We start from the raw sequence: 22740 nt of genomic DNA, 5'->3' as shown, positions 1-22740 counted from the left end.
CGATAAAGAAAATACTAATCCTAGTCGCTCCAGTCATCTGCACCACCATCATCGTCGGTGTCGTCGGAGGTTGACAGCCAAATGTCAAACCAACGTTCATCTTCTTCAGTGAAGAAGGACCTCCCGCCTGCATTGACGAGGTCGGCCTGCGCACACGCCAAAGCCTTCCGACGACGTCTATCCAACCGCTCCTCGCGGCGCCGGCGCGTGTCCTCCTCGCGGCGCCGTTTCCAGTACTCCTGCTCGTAGGCGACGTCTTCCGGGTGGCGCCGGCGCCACTCCACCATGACCCGCTCGTCCTCCTGGGCGACGAGGAGGCGGCGCTGCAGCGCAGTGTGCTCCGCACGGTCTTGTGCGGAGTTTAGACGAGGTGGCGGGGCCAGGTCTAATGCCTGCTGGAGCGTGCGGACGTCGGGGAAATTCATCTGCAGTCGCGGCCTGCCTAGGCGCCACGCCGCCGCGTCGAACGCGCGGGCGGCCTCGTGCGCCGTGTCGTAGGTGCCGAGGCTCAGCCGTAGATCGCCGGAGCGTATCTCGACGTAGAACCCGCTGTTGGGGCGCTCGCGAACGCCGCGGTAGCCCGACGCAGACCGGCGGCGCGGCGGCATGGTGGCTCGTCGTCGGCGGCGGCGGCGCGAGAGGGAGAGAGAGCGCGGCGCGAGAGGCAGGGAGAACGCGGCGGCGGCGCGAGTGACAGAGGAAGAGAGAACGCGGCGCGAGAGGCAGGGCAGCGCGCTGCCTTTTATGGGCGCTCGGGCTGCCGCCTTTTCGCGCGCGCTAGCGGTTCCCGCGCGCACGGTTTTCCCACCGCCGCTGGAGCGCGCATTTCAGTCCCGCACGCGGTAAACTGCCGTTTTTTAGCGCGCGCCTTTTTGCGCGGCTGTTGGAGTGATCTTAGTGAGTGATTTCAGCGACCTACGCATTAAATAGGAGCCAAGACCGTAGAACGGCTGAAGCGCAGGCTGAAAGAAAGACATAAGCCCAACACAGCAACACAAAAGCCCAACACAGCAACACTCCTCTTCCCCCATTCACTCGGCCTGTCATCCATTTCCACTCCACACCGCAGCCAGACCCTCGCCGCCGCGCCGCCAGATCCTCGCCGACGGGGACGGGAGCACCTCGGACGGGCTCCCTCGCCGCCACTCTCTTCTCGGCCGGTACGTACGCCACGTTCTTCGTAGATCCTCTCTCCCTTCCTTCGTGCTGCCCTCACCGATGTCGATGGATCTGCAATCTCTCCTCCTCCGCCCCCGTTCGCAGGTTGACCGCCTCCTCTCCCCGCGGCGATGGCAGACGGGCGGCTGAATCCAGCGGACAAGCTCACCGAAGACCTCCTCGTCGAGATCCTGTCGCGCGTGCCGTACAAGTCGCTGTGCCGCTTCAAGTGCGTCTCCAAGCGGTGGCGCGGCATCATCTCCCACCCCGACCACCGCAAGGCGCTGCCGCAGTACCATCTCCATGACCTCGCCGGCTTCCTCTACTCGAGCGACGTCGACAAGGCTGGCTGGTTTGGGCGGCCTGTATCTGCTCACAATTTCACGGGTGTCTCTGTGGGAACCCGCCCTCCTGTCCGCCCTTCACTCCCCTTCCTGCCTGACTGCGAGCAATTCCACCTTCTCGACAGCTGCAACGGCCTGCTCCTCTGCCGCCGCTTCCAGGCCTTTGGTTCGGAGGCATTTGATTACGTGGTGTGCAATCCTGCCACGGAGAAATGGGTCGCCCTGCCCGGCTTCTTCACCAAGATGCAGACAGCTCGCTTGGGGTTCGACCCGGCTGTTTCCTCGCACTTCCATGTGTTCCGTTTCGTGGAGGATGGATACGTCAAAGGGGTAGAGATCTACTCGTCCAAAACTGGGGCCTGGAGTCACAATGAATGCCGCAGTTGGATCTTCCCAACAAGTATAGTCCATGAATCCAAAAGTGTTTTTTTCAATGGTTTGCTGCATTTGCTCGCCGTCGAGTCTGTGGTGGTGGCAGTGGATGTGGAGGGAACTACTTGGAAGGTTATTCCTACACCACGCCCTGGCCCCGGTGTTGATGTCGGGTTCATTGATCTGTCTCAAGGGCGTTTATATCTGGCAAGATGTGATCCGCACCGTGAGTACAAACTATCAATCTGGGTTCTCGAAGACTACGACAGTGAAGAAGACTACAATGAAGAAGACTACGGTGATGAACGCTTCGGCAGTCAAGTGTGGGTCTTGAAGCACAGTGTCAGGTGTTTGAATCTATTTGGAGTGAAGGATGTCCAGGTGAGAGACCAGTACCATATTGTCGCCCTCCACCCACAACAAAACACGATTTTCTTGGTTTATGAGCATGACAAAGTACTCATGTCTTATGAAATGGATAGTGGGAAAGTGCAGTTCATCACCGATCTTGGACCTGATTCCGTGGAGCCCTATCTTCCTTATGTAACCTTGTACTCGAAGGAATTGGCAGATTGGAACTGATAGTCTGGCTTCCATATCGCTGTTCCATTGTCGGCCTTTCAGGTAGCGTTCAATCATAGGACCCTAGTATTATCAGCAGCTATCCGGTTACATCTTTCTGATGTTCTGTTACTCCTCTTTTGTTGTCGAGTGTGCTCTGCGTTGTAACCTCACTTTATGGGTCTATCTATTCCAGATAACTTAGTAATGCTACCTGCTTATCTTATGTAAACATATATGTTTATGGTTGCTATCAGCAAACACGCAACAGCTTTACCTATTTAACTTTATGGGCCTATCATTTATTTGTACCATGGTTGCTGTTTCTGATGTCCCTCTTATATTGTACTTATCTGTATTCTTTGTTGAAACTTGTTGTGCACTTTAGGTATGTAACTCTATGTGCGGTAAAACATCGGAGGGAATTTCTGTTCTATTCTTCCTGTCATTGTAGTGGACAGTAGAGCATGTGAGTTTATGTTCCTTTGCTCCTGTCAATGGTGAAATGATCAGCACTAGTGAAGCCTATTATCTTTTGTTAGATGCAGTTTAGTCTGGAATTTACAGCATCATATATTTACAGATATTTTTATTCCATCAATAAAATAGCTTGATTCACTCTGTCATATTCAGTTCCAGTGTTGGTTCCTAAGTCTAAAACTAACTTTTTTGTCGATTTGATCTAGAAAATTGCCTGATTCACTTCCTGCTGTATTTAGCTGCAATGCCTGATCTTCGCCAGCAGATGCCTTGAACTGTCGTTTATTATATGACAGGATGATAGGTAGTACAATCCTTTTTTCGGATGCGTCTACAGTATATTCATCTAATTTATATCGGGGTAATTAGAGTAGACCACTCTGAACTTTTAGCCTCCATGCGCCCTGGCCTTGTCCCTGCTGGTGCCTCAGGTCTAATGGGTGTTAAATAACAGACCTTGCAGATAGCGTTCATCGATTGTAATTTTTTGTTGATAGCTTACCAAGCTGAAATCCAAGGTGCATCCCGATCCTATGAGAGCAAGCAATCAAAACATGTCTGGTCCGATCGCCCTCACGACGGGCAATCGGAACGTTCGATCATCTCCACAATGGACGTTTGAACCGTCCTCATAATGTCGAGGAAACTCGGTTGCGAGTAAACCACAAGGCGAAGGTCGAAATGCTGTAACCTCTTTCAAGTGAGGTGACCAAACCCAGAATCCATCTTCGGGTCTGAGCACACTGAACTATCCATGTGGCAAACTGCCAATGGTATTGCTCTCTAGTTTTCTTCATGAAAAATGATGGGAGTTTCTCTGGAAATATTATGCAAAAAAAGACCAATCCTATTCTCCTCATTGGCCTACGAAGCTCCAAATTGTAGGACATTACTGCTATCTATCTTGTAACCAAGCAAACCCTAACACCACACACATAGGTACAACCACTGCCTCATAGTCAATAGACAAAAACCACCGCCGCACAAGAATAACAACTTATATAAACAAAACCGAAGCTCAAACATGTCCTTATATATACTACCAGTACATGTTTATTGTTCTTCAGCAGAAGAGTAAATACAGGTGTTTTTTTTTTGCTGCAGGAAGAGGAAAATGGGGGTCGCCGGAATCAGGCCTTGTAGACGGCGCAGGCCTTCTTGGGGATCCGGGTCCTCGCCCTCTTGGCGTCGACGGTGATGCGGCACGTCACGTGCGCCCTGTGCGTCACCCGGACCAGCTTGCCGATGACGTAGCCCCGGGAGACGAGCTCGAAGTCCACCGTGAGGGGCACCGTCGCGCCGTCGTTCCCGGACAGCGAGAGCCCGCCCCCGGCGCCGTAGAGCGGCACCTTCTCGCCGTGGATCACCGCCGACACCAGCCGGTGGCTCCTGCTCGGCTGGTAGTACTTGCGGACCTGCGTTGCGTTCGTAGGAGCGGCCGTTATTCATCACCCGTGCTGCTCACATGCATGCTCCACATGGTGGTTGGTAAAGATTTCGAAGCGCCACTGTTGGGATGCATGGACAGCAGATGGGTTGCCGGGAAGAAGAAGAGGAAGAAGAAGAAGCCGTACCTGTCCAACCCCGATGGCGATCTCGGAATAGAGCAGGCGGACGGGGCCCGAGGAGACATGGATCCCGAACATGGAAGCAGGGTTGTACACGATCATGTTGAGGGAGCAGTTGAGGGTGACCATCTTGGTCGGAACCCCGCTGTGGTCTGTGCCCTCTCCGGCGTAGAAGTTATCCATGGCTATGCTCTGTGCATAATAAACACCGTAAAAAGTAAGCTTCTAGGTTAGACCTTTTTTTTTTTACGGAACCGGCATGCATGGTGTTCAGATCTGCACAAGAAGTTCACCGTACCACCATAGTACACAAGTACATTGTACTGTAATTAACTACTGTAAAACTTTTTTTGTAAACAGGGGTAGGTTTGGAAATGTGACTGAGACAATCGACAGGCCGAGCTGACTGCCAGTGGCAGCCGACAACATATCTATCAGAAACAGCACACAAAAAAAATATTACATTACCTCTCGTGGTCATTGTTTTGTGTTTCTATCTATCTCTCTCTCTCTATATATATGGTGCTGTGCATATTTTTTTTTAGTGACCCACCACTAACGTCCAGAGAAGTTTGTTTTCTCGGGATGGGGTCAGAAAATGTCCAAGGAAGAAGCTATTTCAGCTGATTTGGCTCTTCTTCAGTCAGCGGTGCTCTTTTTTTCTTTTTTTTTTTTTGAAACGACAGCCAGCGGTGCTTTGCTTCAGTCAGCTTTTTTTTTTTTTGGCTCTTCTTCAGTCAGCTTTTTTTTTTTTTTTTTGAAACGACACCAGCGGTGCTTTGCTTAGAAGATTTACATTTCTAATGGTAAAAAACAAGCAGCTACTCCCTATGTTCCTTTTTATAAGACGTTTTATACAGCTGATTTTGAATTGTTATGGCTGCTGCCTGAACTATCCAAAACGTCTTATAAAGTTGAACATAGCGAGCACCTGTTGATTTCGTGCTCAGAGCAATGAACCAAAGAGAACAGGCGCCAATTCTACAGAAAATAAGCTCGAACGGATCTACCACGGCGAATTTCGCTTGCCCGATTTCCTCGAATCGCAAACTGCATCCGTTTTACGGTAGTATTTACTTCCATTCTACCCGGAGAGAAAAGTGAGATTTGAGCAATTGATGTTTAAATTCATACCATGCATTGGATATGAGAGCAGAGCGTGAAGAACTCAGGTCAGAGTGTGCAGAGGGAGTGAAACAATCAGGGTGGGTGGATGCATGAGAAAAATGGATATGGATGGATATAAGCACTACCTTGACGACGACGTCGGGCTCGTAGGGGCGGGCGGCGCCCCAGACGATGAGGCAGATGACGGTGAAGAGCAGGAGGAAGCTGACGAAGCCGAGCGCGACCTTGCAGCGGCCGGAGAGGCCGCTGTCGCCGCCGGAGAGGCCCTCGTAGGAGCCCTCCTCCTCGATGACGCTGCACTCGGGCCACCCCTTGGCGTTCACGGCCTTGAGGTCGCCCCCGCCGCCGCCGCCGCCCTTGCGCCCGCTGCCGCCGCGGAGGATGCCGGAGAAGCGGCTGACGGAGGAGGCCCGGGAGTGGCGGCCGTAGGAGGGGTGCGAGGGGGACTCGTTGGGGCTGTTGTACACGGGGGTGGCCTGCATCGACGACGACTTGTACCCGCCGGCGCCCCCGCCGTCGTGCGCCGAGTCCCGCGACGGGCTCTGCACGTAGTAGCCGCCCGCCCGCTTCGGCGACCGCGGCGGCGACGACGCCGCCAGGCTCGTGATGTCCGAGTCCGACTTGCCGTGCATCATCTCCGCCGCTGCGCCCACCGAGGAAGGCCGGAGTCCTGCACCGAACCCACGATCAAGAAAACCGAAAGAACGGGAATGGTAAGGAAGGAGAAGCGGAGCGGTTTCGGACTCCGGCGCGGCCGGATCGTACCTGCGGCGGGAGAAGGCGGGCGGAAGAGGAGGAAGAAGAAGAAGGAGCGGCGGCGGCGGGTGGAGTGAAGGTGGTGGTGGGGCGGCGGGGAGGAGGTGGAGGTGGAGGCGGAGGAGGCAGAGCGGGGGTGGGGGTGGGGGGTGGAGTGGAGCAGTGGCAGGGGAGGGAGCACTAAAAGAGGGGGACGGAAGCGGTAACGCGCCGGAAAGGGCCGGGCCAACCTCCGGGCGCGGGATCCTCTGCGGCGTGGCGGCGGTGTGCGGTGGCGCGTGCGCGGGAGCAGGTGATGGGTGGATCCAGCCGGGCAGTAGGTAGGTGGTGGCGCGACGCGATTTCACGGCGCCGTGGGGGTGAACGGTTTATTGGAGTGTCGGCAACGCAGAGAATGTCTCCTCCCGCGCCGGGACCGAGGGCGCGCGTGCGTGTCACCTTGCCACACTACATCCAACAATACCTGGTCATAAAATACCCGGCCCGCCCAACCCAACCTGGCCCTGGGCTTGTCCACGGGCCAGGTCCGGCCTGAAAATTAAGCCCGGAGGTTGTGGGCATGTGCACGGGCCGGGTCCGGGCCTGAAAATTAAGCTCAGAGTTGGGTCGGGTTGGGTCCTGGCCTGCGTAAACCGGATTTTAGGCCTACGTCGGGCTGGGCTTATCGGGCACGGTCGGGCTTCTTCGGGCTCGGGACGCGTCTAGGCCCAGAAACTAGGTCCGGCGGTCGGGGCAGGCCGGATTCGGACCTGAGTTTTGTACCACGAGTTTTATTGGGCCCGTTCCTAGGCCCGGTCTAGCCCAAGTTTTGGCCAGGCATACCTCCAACCGGTGTTACACGCCCTCCTCCCAGACCCAACCCCTCCCATATACCCGGGCATGAACAGTCCGACCCAAAAACCCGACATCCGGGTTGGGCTTGGGCCCGAAAGCCAGACATTCGGGTCATGCTCGGGCTCAACTTTTTTGTTGGAAGCCCGGCCCAAAAGCCCGAAATGGGCATAAATCACTATTTTATTGCAAAATATAGGTATGCTATATCATTTAAACATCATGAAAATAAATATTTTAATCAAAGAAGGTTCCAGTTCATGTGTTTTGGGCTGGGTTGGGCCGGGCTCAGGCTTGAGATTTTGAGGTCAAAGCCCGACCCGATGAATGCATGAGTTGGCCTCATCGTTACCCGCTCTTTTTCCATAGCCCCCTTCCACTCTCTCCCTCTATCTATGAAAAAAGAGAGCTAGCGTGCACACGTCCATCTTAAACTGTGTGCATCGACCGGTGTTGAGGTTGGTGCTCGGTGACGCAAAAGAGCTATAGTGCACGCGTTCATTTTAACATGTGTGCACCGATCGGTGCAGAGGCTTGTGGCTCGGTATCCCGCCGCCCACCGCATATGGTCCGTAGCGTTTGCGGCGATGAGTCTCGCATGTGTCGTGTGGGATATCTATCCCCGGATAGCTCTATCGTGCTCTTGGTGTCGTCTTTCATCTCCTTTCCACGTCGTCTATGTTATCTCTTAGCTGGCATTTTTGGCTCGACGTTTGCACTGCCATGTGTGCACATAATGTTTTTACACTGTTGGTAAGAGCAAAATATATTGTATGATTCGATAATTATTTGGTTTACTATATGGAGTGAAATGTCGGTCACTTACTGGTATATGCTTCTCACTCCACGAGCAAGAATTTCAATGGTATATCCCGTTCAATTTAGGAATCCTTATGTCTCTCTCCTAGGTGGTCATTTACTTTATGATTCTAGTCTCTTTGATACACAGTCCTCTTTGAAAAGAATGATTTCTTGTGTTTCCAATGTTGATTAAGCTTGTGGTGAATGGTGGCACAGTTATGTGAGGTCAATTTGCTTGACGGATTTATGAATATGGCTTGATGTAGAGTCCCACGATAGCCTTCCATGTTTCATGTTCCTCTCGAGTTGTAACTATTTTCTAATTTCGGGATTTTGAACTGGTTTGCTCCAAAGTTTTTTTTCTATTGTGCTATATGTGTCGTGGTACGAGACATTTCGACGCCATACATGTTATCTTTTAGTTGACATTTGGCTCGGTGTTTGCCATATCATGCGTACACGTTAAGGTTTTGCACCATCGGTGCAAACCCTATATTGGACGATAGTGGAAACTTATTTGGTTTAATATGGAATACAATGACGGTCATTAAGAGCGGAGTTCAAATTGCATTGAGAAAACATTTCCTCTAGTGATATGCACTTCTGAATCAATTTGTATGCTCTCTGTTGGTCCATCATTTACTTTGTGATTCTAGTCTCTCTTTGAAATACAATCCTCTTTGACAGGAAGGATTTTCTTGTTTTTTCAAGGTTGATTAAGCTTCTGGTGGATAGTGGCACAATTATGTTAGGTCAATTTTCTTTAGAGATTGATGAATATGGCTTGATGTAGACCAGTGGGATGGCCTTCCATATTTATATTCCTCTCTCGAGTGGTAACTACTTTCTAACTTCAAGATCTTGAACCGATTTTCTCCAAAAACTTTATCTCTCGTGCTGTCCATGTCATGTTTCTAGACATTTCGACATCGTCCAAGTTATCTCTTAGTTGACATTTGGCTCGACATTCACTATGCCATGCGTATACATTACGATTTTGTAGTGTCAGTGCAAACCCTGTATTGGACGGTAGTGGAAACTTATTTGGTTTATTATGGAATGCAAATGGAAATCATTATGAGTGAAGTTGAGGTTGCGTTGACAAAACATTTCATCTAGTCATATGCATTTCCGACTCTATTTGTATGATTCCAATGGGTATATCTCATTCATTCGGGGAAACCTTTTGGCCCTCTCCTACTCGACCATTTACTTTATGATTCAAGTCTCTCTTTGAAACACAACCCTCTTAGACAAGGAGGATTTTCTTATGTTTTCAAGGTCGATTAAGCTTCTGGTGAATAGTGCAAAAAATTATGTGAGGTCAATTTTGTTGACGGTTCATGAATATGGCTCGATGTAGACCGGTGAGATAGCCTTCCACATTTCATGTTCCTCTCCTGAGTGGTAACTATTTTCTTACATCAGGGTTTTGAACCAGTTTGCCCAAAATACTTTATCTCTGATGCTCTCATCATCTTGTTTTGAGTCATGTCCACCTCATTCGGGTTATCTATTAGCTGTCGTTCAACTCATGCCTCGCAATGCCATGTGTAGATGTAAAGGCTTGCCGCTTTCGGTGCAAATCCTATATTGGGCGATAGTGGGAACTTATTTGGTTAACTATAGATTGCAATGAGAGTCATTGTGAGTGGAGTTTTGTTTGCGTTGAGAAAAGATTTCCTCTAGAGGTATGCACTTTCGACACCACGACATATTCCAATGGGCATATCTCATTATATTCGAGAATTCATTGGGGTCTCTGCTAGTCGGTCATTTATTTTGCAATTCAAGTCTATCTTTGATAAAAAAAATCTCTTCGCCAATAAGGATCTGTGTTGTGTCTTCAAGGTTGATTAATCTTCTGGTGAATAGCGACACATCATGTGAGCTCAAATGGCTTGACAAATTGATGAATATATGGCTTGATGTAGACTAGTATGGTAGCCTTCCACGTCCACGCTCCTTGCTTGAGTGTTAACTCCTTTTCCTAACTTTGGGATCTTGAACTAGTTTGCTCCAAAGACTTTATCATTTTGTGTCCAAGCAAAAGACAATATGAAAAAACATGGTGATAGAGCACATTTTGGGGAACATGTTTGGAACATGGACATGAAGCAACTTATATATGTCACATCATGGAACTTCAACTCGAAATCTACGTACACAAGGATGATAAAAAAAATCTTGTGAATTGAACCAAACTCAAATTTCTTTGCAATCTACACCAAGCGTTTGTCGTTTTGCTTCCAATGCGTATAATTTTTTGTGGTATGGTTTACACAATTCAATGTTTAAAAATAGGCACACTGATGTAACATATATTCTAGAAGTAACAAATAGCTCTAATTCAAAACCATCTAATCTGCATAATGTTACAATGTATGAACAATAAGTATGGAATATGTCATGTTTGGATCATTAGAGGATTTTAACATGGACCGTGTGGGATTCAATCCCCATATAGCTCTAACTTTCATTCAATTTTCCCCATCATCCATGTTATCATTTAGATGACGTTTGTTCAAGATTCGCATTGCAATACATGAATGTAACATGTTTACAACGTGAGGTTAAAATGAATATTGGAGAAGAGTTCAAACTATTTTTTGTCCCATGCTCATGTTTCATGTTATTTTCCATGCATTTAGGTTATCACTTAGATGACTTTTGGTTCAAGATCAATGCAATGCTGAACACAACTGCTTCACACTGTTGGTTTCAATTGAATATTGCACTATATTTGAAACTTTTTTTGGTTAATATGGAATTTGAAGTTTGTTGATATCACAGGAGTTTGGGTTGCGTTGAGACCTGAGAAAACATTTTCCCACAATACCATTTGATTCCCACTAGGTGGGAATTTCTCAATGATTCAAATGGTTATGCCACATTTGATTCGAGAAACCGTTAGCATTCTGGTAGTTAAGCTATGGCCGATCAGTCCATTTGCGATCAAAATCTTGCTTCATACACAATTCGTGTGTAGAGACAGGAGTTCTCTTGAATTTTTAAGTTTGATTAAGTGTGTGGTGAAACATGGAAGCATAATATTGCCGGAGACAAGATCGCCTAACGGATTGACGAATATGGCATGGTAGGCTAGTCCACATATACTATACACTCTTGAACCAATAGGGCAGCCTTGTGCATATATCATGTTTCTCCCTTGCTTGGTAAGTGTTTTCCAACCATAGAGTCGTGAACCGATTTTCTCCAAAAAAAAAAGGGTTCATCGTGTGTCTAATCAAACAATATTGGATGATAGTGTAGCTTAACTGTTTTTACCTACTACTAAACTAGGCATGTTTGAAACATGGATACAAAATTAAATGCACTAGACATTTAAATTACTATATATTATAGTGTAAAGTTATTCCGGACGTACTGGAAATTAAGCTTCAAAGAAAGTCAACAACATAGACACAAGCCATCTGTCAAAACTTTACCTCGAAATCTAAAGAAACAAAAGACATCATCTCGTGTTTGGTGTCAAACTTATACTCCCTCCGTTCCTAAATATAAGTCTTTGTAAAGATTTCACTAGTGGACTACATACGGGTGTATATAGACATACTTTAGAGTGTACATTCAATCATTTTGCTCCGTATGTAGACACATAGTGAAATCGATTAAAAGACTTATATTTAGGAACGGGGGGAGTATATCCTTGTGAATTTACAACAACTTTTTTTTTGTTTGTTTGTTGATACCCGGACTGAAATTAGTCTTGAAAAACAATGGCGTGGTAGATGCATGTAATCCAATATGTTGTATGTAGGTGCAACAATGTTATTGATATCCTAGAAGTAACAGTAAAACAAATACTCAAAACAAAACTGTCTAATTCATGTAGTGCCGATCAACCTGATACGACGGCTTTGCTAGAGTTTTTCTCGCTTTTTCTGCGAAAAACTTTCGATCCATTCGTCTTTAGTCATAACACTACAACGAACATCACAAATAATAAAAACTATATTCAAATCCGTAAACCACCTAGCGACTCTGATAGAGTTGCTCTAAGTAGGTACTGCAAATTTGATGTAATAATATAATAATGTTCATAGCCCTAGAGATATTCTAGAAGGAACAGACAAGTCTAAAGGAAAAACTTTCTAGTCCGCATAATAACGGTTAAAAAAATTGAACAACAGGTAAGTAGGCACGGCGCACACATCGATCGACAAGCGGAACTTTCGAAAGGAATCCGAGCAAGCAAAATGCATGGGACTGTGAGTCTAGGACCGACAGAGACCCCCCCAAAAAAACCGTCCGGTCCCTTTCGCGAAGCCGACACGTCTTTTTGGACGCAAAACCGGAACAAATAAAACCGCGAGCGTTTGCCTTTGCCTCTGCCTGCACGAGATCCATTTCGTTTCGTGTCTGAGAACTGTGCTGTCGTAGTTGAGTGTAAGTTAACTGCTTTGATTTGCGTACTGACGAGCATGAGTGGAAGTTGCTAATTGATCGATCAGCCCGCTGGGTGGAAGCGACCGAGACGTGTGCGTGAGCGGGAGAGCGATGCTTGGACGCCTTTTTCTCCGTGCCGGTGAGAGAAACCCGGCCCTTGGATTGGGTCGGACACGTACGCTTTTGGGTTTGGGTGAAGCTTTTGCATGCCGTTGTCGTGCCGTGTGTCGGTGACGGCTATCTACGCTAAGTACTCTGGCGTTAAGTTAGTTTAACCAGCCTGCCTTTGCCGCCTTGTTTTTAGTCGCATCGCCATCATGGATTTGTTGCGCCGGCCGGAGCATCGTCTCTTATTTGTGATCTACACTGTGGCTCTATTTAAGATCTTTCATCGGCGCCACGTACGTCTAACGTCTATGCAGCTCGTCGACAATACTGTAACATTATTATAGTACCAACTGATTAATTGGTTGGTGTACATGTACATATATTATGAGTGGTGAGGCGGAAGAAACCAGCGAAAATGTCGGCGTATATTATGTACTCCCTACGTTTTTAAATATAAGTTTTTTTTAAAAAATAATATCAAAAAACTACATACGAAACAAAATGAGTGAACTTACACTTTAAAATATGTTTATATTCATCCGTATATAATTTTTTAATGAAACATTCAAAAAAATATATTTAAAAACGAAGGAAGCATGCGTTGTTGATCGAATTAGCTGGGGGGCGGGATGGGACAAGAAGGGAATTAGCGTGGCGAGTTATGCATGGACAGCACAGCGCGGAGGATAACCAACTAATAACAAGCCCAGCCTCTTATGTACGTACACACAGACACAGTGACACAGAGAATGAATAATTTAAGGGTGGCCGGAAAATGACCTCGCAACAGACCGTATCAAGCCGTCCGTTGCGCCGTGGACGTTCCCGGCGTCAGAGCGACGCGCCGCCTACTGCATATGCGCGCGGAACCGGAAGACGAATGAGCCGGAGCACGACGCGCCAACGCACCACACCACATACTCCGTCGTCGGCCGTCCTGATTTTGCTCCTGTGTTTTCATCTCATCCTTGGTCGGTCTTCTTCTGATTGAATTTAAATACTAGTTGTAATCCGGTATGCAGTGCACAGCGATTTGTGGTTCAGAAGCGCTTGCGGCACTGTGCGCCCGAGACGGTGCGGGGGGCCGTTTCCGGAGATCTTGATGCCTTCCGCGCACCAAGAACTTTGAACACATTGAAACGGGTGCGCACAAGAGAAAAATTCGACCCGGGATCTAAATCCTGGTGCTTCACCTGTTAATGCATAATAATTGTCGAAAAATAAATGGGATTGACTGGGTGTTCGTCGCCTGAAATCTCAGTTATCATCATCTGTCCCTTGATCTGACGCCACACCCTAGCGGTCACGCCGCCCACACGGTCATGGGCATCGGGCAACACCTAGCCACGGACTTTATCCATGAACACCGCGGCACCATCACTAGGGCCGCCGCCCCGACAACCCAAACCTCGACACCACCTCATCCAAGACCCATTGCTACCCCAACCACATATACGAGCGAAAAGGACCCGTATTTCACACCCTTGGGCGGTCCCTAGCACGGCTCCGTCAACCCGTCCTGCAGCGCCGGGCGCGAGACGAGGTCGGTCCTGCCGCCGGACGCGAGACGAGGGATAGACCGTAGTCGGGGAAGGGCGGAACCTACGACAAAGGTAGCAATCAGACAACGAGGAGAAGGACCGAAGGTCGAAACAGACAACCTACAAACGAGTCGACGCCGGAAAGCCAGTCGCCGCCCCAGTCGGCCCCCCGAGTTGTCGTGTAGCCGCCGCGCCACCAGGAGGCCACTGCCCGTGACGGGCCTCCACGCGCAGACGCCCACAGCCAGAGCACCAGCCACGTCGGGCCGCTGCCCCACCCGCGTCGCCCACCCCGATCCCGCCATCAGATCTGGGCGAGCGCGCTGTCACCAGCCACGCATCCGAGCAGCCACCACCCCACGCACCCATGAAGGCATGAGGGACCTCCAGGAGCGGCAGGGGGAGCCACCGGCGGCCACCAGGCCAACCGCTGACTAGATCCGCGCCCACCGAATCTAGATCGGGCCGCCGCAACGGGCGCCACCACCTGCAGCCCACCGCGCCAGGCCGCACGTCCGCAACATCGTTGCCAGACGCCAGCCACCACACCGGCGCGCCCTGCACCCGCACGCCGCCGCCGCCCGAACATCCCGACCCTGCCGTCATCTTCTTCGGGGGGGGGGGGGGGGTGAGGCGCCCCGCCGCCACCTACGCTGACCGAGCTTAGCCCGACGGCGCGCACGAATGGCGGCAAGGGGAGGGGGAGGAGAGGGAGAGCTCGACCCAACGACGCTAGGTTTAGTCCTCCCGGTCGCTCACGGGAGCGACGCGGAAGGGGCACCGCTTCTCTTTCGATCTTTGTCCATCCCTCATATCCCTAAGATAGATAATGGGGTCGCCTGCCACCCTAAGATAGATAGTGAGGCGTCGGTAAACTCCTTCCTTTTCCCTGGTTGGACGTCAAAATTGACCGATCCAGATTCTAAATTCAGCTGACTTACATTTAGCTACTGTGAAAGAAGAAAATTATCCTCAGTCTTTGCCGTTCTATGAACACGTTAGGGGACGCGCCACCTCATGAACACGTATGCCTTGCGTATCATGTGCACCAATGTCGTGTACGCGATACGTGCGCTCTTTTTCGGCAATATAAGGGGCCGTTTGGTTGTCGGCCGCAACTCGCCACTCCACAGATGCGGCAAGCCACAGCTGTCTAGGCTGCTGTTTGGTTCTTTACAAAAATTTGGCTCGCCACAACGAGCAGCCTGTTTTGCAGTAGACTCTTTTACCAAACGTGTGGCGTTCGTTTTGTGCGCCACAATCTGGGGCGCGCCACAAAGTATGGCTTATAAGTGTGGCAATGTAAGTGATAAACGAACAGCCCCTAAATAAATACCCACGAAAACGACCACGTCCCCGCGCTTTTGGCGCGATAGAATAATAATACTCCAGCGAGTACGGGGGTCCTAGAGACTGATAGGGGACGCTGGCGACGGCGTGCCGGCTCGCGATCCCGCTGGAGCGTACGGTATAAATGCCGATCCCGACGCATCACGCAGTTCACGCGTCGTCGGGTTGGCACACCCGACCAGCAGGAGTATTGTACAACGTCTACCGGGTCCATGCCACCTGATTTATTATGTAGTACGTACGTACGTATATACTTATGTATCAGTGGACCATCTGCCCCTGTTGCCGTTGACATGTCGCCCACAACAGTCTCGTCGTTTCATCCATCCATTCATGCATGCATGCAGGGCGACGGGGCACCACGTGAGCCTCTCGACAAATTATTTTTTGTTCTGACGAGACTCCCGTATGTATATCCGGTAGATAGGGTTCGGTAAATCCGGAGTTCCTGAAAAAATACGGGCTCCAAAACAAGACAATGCTGATGGAGAAATATCGGTGCACAATTTTTGTTCGATATATCAGACCGGCATGTAGAGATTAGGTAGTAAGTACTGCTAGTAATGGCGACGAAGCTAGGCCAACCGATCCCGGTCTTGGTCAGCAGGGATGCCGAGTCCGTAACGAGAACAAATTTATTGAGGCCATGCGTCGCGCTCCATGAATTATGCATGGTAGGAGTACAGCCGCCATGTTCGTCAAGAACCGAACCGCCGCCTTCTACAGGAACCGGTCGAACCAGTCGCTGGCTTCCTTCACCATGCTCGCCGTCATCCGGTGCCCGACTCCCGGCTCCGCCATGAACTGAAAATTGTAGCAGCAGATAAAGATGCCGTCAGTGATCCCGAAAGCCGCACTTTGTTTTCCAGCACAATACCTTGCTGTTATCCCAGATCTGCACAATCGTGCACTTGTCGCGGAGAAAGATGGGCGCCTATCAACGGAATAAAGTTGAAAAGCAAAGAAATTGAAAAAAAGAGAGGAAAAGTTGCAACGCGACGTATGCTGGCTGGAGAGAAGGCATCGATCAACCAGGCCAAGATACGTATACCCTTACCGCATTAGCGAAGAATTTGAGCGTTCGATCCCCCGCTCGTTTCTGGCATGTGGGGCCTGAGCGAGCGCCCTGGCCCCACCTGGTTTCAGCATTTAGGGGGGCAAATAGAAAGAGGTGGTCCTCCTCTCCACGGGATGAAAATGCATACAGAAAGTCGAGGTCTGGCATTTGGTTTCTAAAACAGACGGTGGACCAGGCGTGTGTAGCTGGCGGTCAGTACCATCTCCCCATCGCTTACCAGCAGTAATCGGTTTTCTGCGCATTGTGTCCAAGAATATGCCGGCCGGCTTAAATACAAAACAGAGGAAAGAAGTATGTGGATTTTTTCTTTTAGGTTTGTTGTTATGTTTTTGGATAGAGCTGGTCTGAGAGCAAGTAACATCTGTTACAAGCCCAAAAACAAACTACATTGTACTACTCCCACCGTTCCTAAATACAAGTCTTTTAAGCGATTTTACTAGGGGTCTACATACGGAGCACAATGATTGAATCTACACTCTAAAATATGTCTATATACATCTGTACATGGTTCACTAGTGAAACCTCTATAAAGACTTATATTTAGGAACGGAGGGAGTATATCTTAATATTTCCATGTTTGCATGGGACAAAATGTGCATTTTGAATAAGTATTGTGTGAGTGAGATTTAAACAATACTTCCTCCCGTTCCATAATTCTTGTCGAGGTTTTAGTTCAAAATTTGGAGGGAGCAGTAGATTGTACCTTTTTTTTGAAAAAAATTACTTGCTTTACCGGTCGCACGCATGCAAAATATACTTAATTAGTGGTAGTGGTTTAATATTTTTTTTACTATAGTTGCAACAAAAAGGAGACCTAGTCATTGTTGTTTATTTTCAGGCATGCATCCGTGATTTTGAAAGTTGAAGTTGCCGTGATGTATAAAGTAAATAATGTATTTTTACAAAGATTGTCCCGGTTGAACTTTTCTCATGTTTACCATGCATCCATTTAACTGAAATCGAGAACATTCTATATTTGGTTACGACGTGTCATCTATTCTTATTACTGAGATTGCTTCAACCACTTCAATTTCTTCAGCGGGATAACTCACACTAAACGATGTCCTCCTACCTCCTTCAGATGGGAATGATCACATTATGGGCGGCAATGTTGGATGCGTAGCGCTGGAGGCGCGGCGAGTTGCGGTAGGAGACCAGGCAGCGGGATTGCGATGAGTCCAGGCAGCGGCCTTGGGCGTGGAGCTCCCAGGGTGGCACTCAAAGAGGAGGTCGTGGGGAACAGATTGGAAGGTGAGGGAACCGTGGACTTGTTTTCGAGAGAGCTTTGCTTTCGGCACTTGCATTTGTAGTTAAGACGACCCTATCAAATTAGGATTACTAGTACTATGCCATTTGAGTTAACAACTGTCAGTTGACTTGGGATTCGTGCAGAAAAAGTCTGGGCAAACATAGAAGCACACCTCTTGGTGAAAAGTAAACATACTGCATGTCAAAAGAGAGACAATTTTCAAATTTTATTTGAATGCCTTTTTTATCCAGATGGCACCCATTTCTGTAACCCATAGCATTTTAATTACATTGTTAGCTAGGTCTAAGAATATATCAGATCTAAATTTCCTGGAGAAAGTTTGTATTTAAACTTGTACCAAACCCATTGTTAGCTAGCTGTAAGCCTAAATGACAACTTTACAAACATACAAACATATTGATGTATGTATAATGCATGATTCTTAGTATTCCTAATTATTATTATTTTCCAGCAGGTTTAGCCATATAACTCGACAAAGGTGAATACAAGTTTGAGAAGTATTAAACCAAGCCCGTTACAATTTTTAAAGAAAATCTCGTCTTCATAGGTTTTAACTAGTGAGAGTTCATATGTGGCCTCCAAAGAGCGGTAAAAAGATAGTAGATTGCATGTTACCTTGAACTTATCGGCAGAACCAGCTTCTTTATAAGCCTCAGCAGCTTTGGAGGCAGGTTCTTGTAGACCAAGGACTGGGCAACGAGGGTCGTCAGCACCTGCATGGTAATTTGTAAATGAAATTCCAGCAGCAAGGAACATGCTCAATTAACATTAATTTTTGAACGAAGGGTTAACAACAATTCTGGCTCAACCATAAAAGTATACAACTAACATATATACTGAAGACTGGAAGCCCCAGCCCTGACAAGTGCTCACTGAACTCATAAAAGAGAAGTGAGAGACTTTTCAATATTTTGGGTTATGCAACAAGCCGATAAACTATTGGTCGAAGCAGAAGCACTCAATAAGAAATATGATTGGTTTTACCATTTAGGAGGAGGAGCGGACGTGGTGCAATCAGAGGAACTGAGTAGGGAGCATCAAACTGTGAAGCCATACCAGGTGCTATCTGGTCCCAAACCTGGTAAAAATATGTCAATACACGATCGTGAAACAATTCTAATGGAATGATCAGAAATAAATGTCAAATAAATCAGATAGTCACCTTTCTCACAGCCTCTGCATCTATTTCACTCTTCCCTGAATCAATTCTTGCTTCTACAGGGCAGAGAAAACGACATGGATACTTACATGTAAATGTTCTGAACTGATACAATACATTTCAGTTGTGATCTATATTTTCAATGGCTTGCGCCCAATCTTAAAGAGGATGCATGGTATCTCACCTTCAAATAAAGGCTTAATGCTATCAACTCTAGCTTGCCACATGTCATTATCTATTGCCCATTGAAATCCCTGTAGCCACCACAAAGAGCATTGCTTTACAAGGGACAAATCACAAAACTATGCGCACCCACATCAACAAATTACTGCTGTGTGTACCTGAACACCAATTATTGGAACAACAACACTGTACCGTGTATCCACAAAAGCAGCAAACCATGCATGCATTCCTGTATTCAGCTCCAAATAAAAAAGATAAATTTTCTAGAAGTGAAGTCTATGTATTAATTCAGTGTCATGATGCGATCATGATCTATAATACCTCCAAGTGATTCACCAGTAATCCCTATCCTAGAGGGATCGACATCCTCCCTTGTACTAAGATGATCCCCAAGCTTTATCAAGTCCCACACCTGCACATGTTCCTCACTGAGTATCACAGAAAGCAGGCCTAACATGTTTTGATGTATGATGTACTAGGTCATACAGTAGAAGACAATCATAGGGAGAGAACCAGACCAAGAGAATAAATCCAGAATTCAACTGAAGTGCTGACCCAACTAGTCTAGTTATGGCATCAGTACAGCTGGACTAACACCAACAACAGTGGCTTACCCATCAGGTTAGTTAAAGAGTAGACCACCAAGCATGGCACTGGGCCAGCCCAACTAAAGGCATGTGCCATACATATCCGGTTTGACATTTATTGGTACAGAACCATCCATTTATTACAAAAAATGTTTTGATGGGAAAATTGAACAACACTGTTAAGAGAACTTAAGAACAATCAAAAGATTAACTGTAACAGGTGGAAATACCATACAGTACCGTGTCAAAAATAAAAGGCATAGTGTCCCCATTCTTCCAAGATGATTTCAGTGCCTGTGTTTGAACCACGAAAGTAGGGATGGTCAGTTCAACTGAAATCTATGGATAGAAAACTTCATGAAATCAGTAGCGCACAAAGTAAGTAGATTACGTCTATGTAAGTAGTCTTGCTGCTGGCCCTTTCACCATGATAACGAGAATCGATGGCGACAGCAATATAACCCCTGGAGGCATATGCCTGCAAATGTGCAAGCAAGTTAAGAACACTAACTGGTGCTAAACATTGATGTATACTGCATACGGGCATGCTGGTATGGTTGAAAGAGAAGGAATTTCACCTCAAGCAGTGGACGCAACCATTCCTTGCATTTGTACGAGCTGTGCAGTATTACAACGACTGGCTTCCTTTCAGGAGCAGTGTCATTGAGTTTCAGTAGAAGTACAGGCAGGCGTCCCTGTTCACCTGACTGTTGGGGGGAGAAAAGTGATGAGAAATTCTTCTGTTCAGGGAACAAGAGGCACAATAAAGCCAAGCCAGTGCCCGTTCACTGTAGACTTGACTGGAGCTGGATCTCAGAACCACATTTAATACACCAACTATCAGGCTCTCCAAAAGTGGGTGATTCAGACAGAGGGTCCGAGTGGAAACATGGCGGCAATGTACTAAGCGAAGCACATGCATTGCAATGTCAGCCTGTCTACGACGAGCACTGGCATTGATCTCAAGTATCTTTGGGGTAGCTCAAATGCAGCTGGCTTTCATTGATCTCAAGTTAAACTTGCAGATACGTGGGCAGGCGGTGTGCAGGCGCAATATTCAGAAACAAGCAATGTGCTGCACTGTCTGTACCCACTCCACTTGGCACCTGCGACGAATCGATCGATCGATTGATCGTAGAACTGAGGTATGGGCCAAACAAAGGGTACCTCGGTCATCAGGTAGAAATTCTCTTCGACGAGCTTCTCCTCGAAGTTGTCCACCTCCTTCCTCGGGCACGACTCCATGGCCTGGAAAAAAAGGGATTCAGACACGGTCGAGTCGACCCAGTCGCGTCGATCTGGAAGCTGGAATGTGTTTTGCTCAGATCGACGGAGGGCACTGACCTCTCTCAGCCCCAGAGGCCCGTTGCCTTGGTACAGCGGCTCCTTCACCGGGCTCCCTTGCTCCACGGTCAGAGGCACTGGGGCATTGATCAACTTATTAGTAGGCTGCAGACCCACGGGCGGGCGCGCGGGAGAGAGGGAGAGGGAGGGAGGGGGAGGGGGCCGGCTGACCTTGGCGTTCGCGGCGGCGGCTGAGCAGCACCTCGCGGAACTCCGACCTGAGGTCTCCGGCGGCGGCGGCCATTGGGGCTCCGGTGGCCTCGGTGCGGTCCGCCATGGAACCGGGCGTGGTGGACCTGGAAGTGGAACTGGAGGAGTGGCAGCCGGGCCCCACCGCCACCCCCACGAGGCGTCTCTTCGAGTGGCCGCCCGTCGCGTGGCCGAGGCGAGGCGGGGCCCACATGGCAGCCGCGGCGAGGGCCAGCGCCAGCGCCATGGACCGCCTCAGCAGCATCGACGGCCGATAAGGCGCGAGGGGGCGTGGCGTCCACGTGTTTCGCCAGCTAGCCGGTCGCCGGCGCAGCGTGGGGAGGATGCTCGTGCTCCCTGTTCAAAGTCAACGAGAGAGAGAGGAGCGAATAGTTGGAATGAACAGTGATATCTCATGGATGGAAATTGGGGATATTTATACCGAGTACATGACGGTTTACAAAAAGGGTTGACAAAAGAACAACCGACATGGTAGGAGTATTGATTAATAATTAAATAATTAATACATATTAATTATTCCTAACACTCCTTCTAATCAATTCTTCATCTTGTAAATAGTCATCTTCTTGATAAGAACTTCTTTATAAATAACTTCGTCCTTGAGGATGTTCATCATTCCATCTTGAGAAATCATTGTATAATCTTTAAAGTCTCCTCTAAAAACCCTGTGGGAGAAATATGAGGAGAATAGTGTAGATATGTTGCTAAAACTCTTTTAAACCCTGTGAAAAAAACAAGAAAAAAACGATACAACATATAATGATTATTGTTTCGTGATAACTCATTGAAAAAAACTTATTTTCGAGTTTAGAGAACAATAAATATACCTTGAGTACTTCCTTTAAAAACTCTGATAGGAAAAATAGAAAGTATGACATATGATCTTTGAGCAGATATTTCCTCATTAAAAAAATCATTATGAGAAACTTTGAGAGAAAACTCATAAGGGAAAAGAATGCGATCTCATATGCCATTCAAGACTCCTTCAAAACCCAGTGCGAAAATATAAGGAGAAAATAATATGGCATATATAGACACTTGTGTTTATATTGTCTCGTTAAAAATCTTTTTATAAGACACCATTAGGAAAAAAACTCATCAAGGAAAAAAGAGTACAATATATGCAATCTGATGATTGTTAATAGGTTATAGTTCGGGAGATTACTCCCCCTGAACTTTGCAAATATGGAGGATGTCTCATAGCAATTCCATTGACATGGACATGAGATTGTGTATAATATGTTGGATTATCACAGTATTTTGTTTGCAAATTATTTCCTCACTTTTCTATAACCGTGAGGATAAGTAATTTCTGAGCAATGTGATTTATGATATTGGTCTTCATATTTCTATAGGTATTGAGTAACACAAGTGGAAGTATCTTGATAAATCAAGTTATGTGATTCTCATGAATCTCAACCACATGATTTTGAGTGTGGTTAATCATTCTGCCAAGCCATGCATATTTTGCAATGCTTTTAGATAAATCAATTATGTCAAA

At 47.7% G+C, this 22740-nt stretch overlaps 3 protein-coding genes across 4 annotated transcripts; 1 reads left to right on the top strand and 2 right to left on the bottom strand.

The window, feature by feature from the left end:
• Window positions 1-975: 975 nt before the first annotated feature.
• LOC123407746 (F-box protein At5g07610-like) lies at window positions 976-2720 on the top strand. The gene is made up of 2 exons (XM_045100948.1): window positions 976-1160; window positions 1264-2720. The coding sequence occupies exon 2, from the start codon at window positions 1290-1292 to the stop codon at window positions 2454-2456; it is 1167 nt and encodes a 388-aa protein (XP_044956883.1). The 5' UTR covers window positions 976-1160; window positions 1264-1289; the 3' UTR covers window positions 2457-2720.
• A 1177-nt stretch (window positions 2721-3897) lies between these two features.
• LOC123407748 lies at window positions 3898-6424 on the bottom strand. The gene is made up of 4 exons (XM_045100949.1): window positions 6377-6424; window positions 5737-6281; window positions 4490-4675; window positions 3898-4330 (listed from the first exon to the last, which is right to left on the bottom strand). The coding sequence occupies exons 2-4, from the start codon at window positions 6244-6246 to the stop codon at window positions 4046-4048; spliced, it is 981 nt and encodes a 326-aa protein (XP_044956884.1). The 5' UTR covers window positions 6247-6281; window positions 6377-6424; the 3' UTR covers window positions 3898-4045.
• A 9469-nt stretch (window positions 6425-15893) lies between these two features.
• LOC123408626 lies at window positions 15894-21480 on the bottom strand. Of its 2 annotated transcripts, none has more exons than XM_045101685.1 (13): window positions 21201-21480; window positions 21030-21106; window positions 20853-20933; window positions 20264-20392; window positions 20077-20163; window positions 19926-19979; window positions 19420-19510; window positions 19257-19327; window positions 19100-19169; window positions 18919-18971; window positions 18741-18834; window positions 18372-18469; window positions 15894-16212 (listed from the first exon to the last, which is right to left on the bottom strand). In XM_045101685.1, exons 1-13 carry the CDS (start codon window positions 21463-21465, stop codon window positions 16129-16131), a joined length of 1254 nt encoding a protein of 417 aa, XP_044957620.1. In that variant the 5' UTR covers window positions 21466-21480; the 3' UTR covers window positions 15894-16128. The 2 variants fall into 2 exon arrangements, with proteins under 2 accessions (XP_044957620.1, XP_044957621.1); XM_045101686.1 differs by having other exon boundaries at window positions 18813-18834.
• Between the last annotated feature and the right edge of the window lie 1260 nt (window positions 21481-22740).

The sequence above is a fragment of the Hordeum vulgare genome, chromosome 7H (genome assembly GCF_904849725.1).
Source record: "Hordeum vulgare subsp. vulgare chromosome 7H, MorexV3_pseudomolecules_assembly, whole genome shotgun sequence".
In the NCBI taxonomy this organism is placed as follows: Eukaryota; Viridiplantae; Streptophyta; class Magnoliopsida; order Poales; family Poaceae; genus Hordeum; species Hordeum vulgare.
The sequence above is the reverse complement of the archived record's forward strand: the minus strand, read 5'-3'. Positions and strand labels throughout refer to the sequence as shown.

What these genes read in the sequence shown, in the direction of transcription:
- LOC123407748 (XM_045100949.1), bottom strand. Translation starts at nt 6,246, where the DNA reads ATGATGCACGGCAAGTCGGACTCGGACATCACGAGCCTGGCGGCGTCG. An exon ending in AGCCCGACGTCGTCGTCAAG is followed by an intron (nt 4,676 to 5,736) that starts GTAGTGCTTATA and finishes TATTATGCACAG; the next exon opens with AGCATAGCCATGGATAACTT. An exon ending in TCGCCATCGGGGTTGGACAG is followed by an intron (nt 4,331 to 4,489) that starts GTACGGCTTCTT and finishes AACGCAACGCAG; the next exon opens with GTCCGCAAGTACTACCAGCC.
- LOC123407746 (XM_045100948.1), top strand. Translation starts at nt 1,290, where the DNA reads ATGGCAGACGGGCGGCTGAATCCAGCGGACAAGCTCACCGAAGACCTC.
- LOC123408626 (XM_045101685.1), bottom strand. Translation starts at nt 21,465, where the DNA reads ATGGCGCTGGCGCTGGCCCTCGCCGCGGCTGCCATGTGGGCCCCGCCT. An exon ending in GGCCTCTGGGGCTGAGAGAG is followed by an intron (nt 20,934 to 21,029) that starts GTCAGTGCCCTC and finishes CTTTTTTTCCAG; the next exon opens with GCCATGGAGTCGTGCCCGAG. An exon ending in TGCCTTTTATTTTTGACACG is followed by an intron (nt 19,511 to 19,925) that starts GTACTGTATGGT and finishes GAACATGTGCAG; the next exon opens with GTGTGGGACTTGATAAAGCT.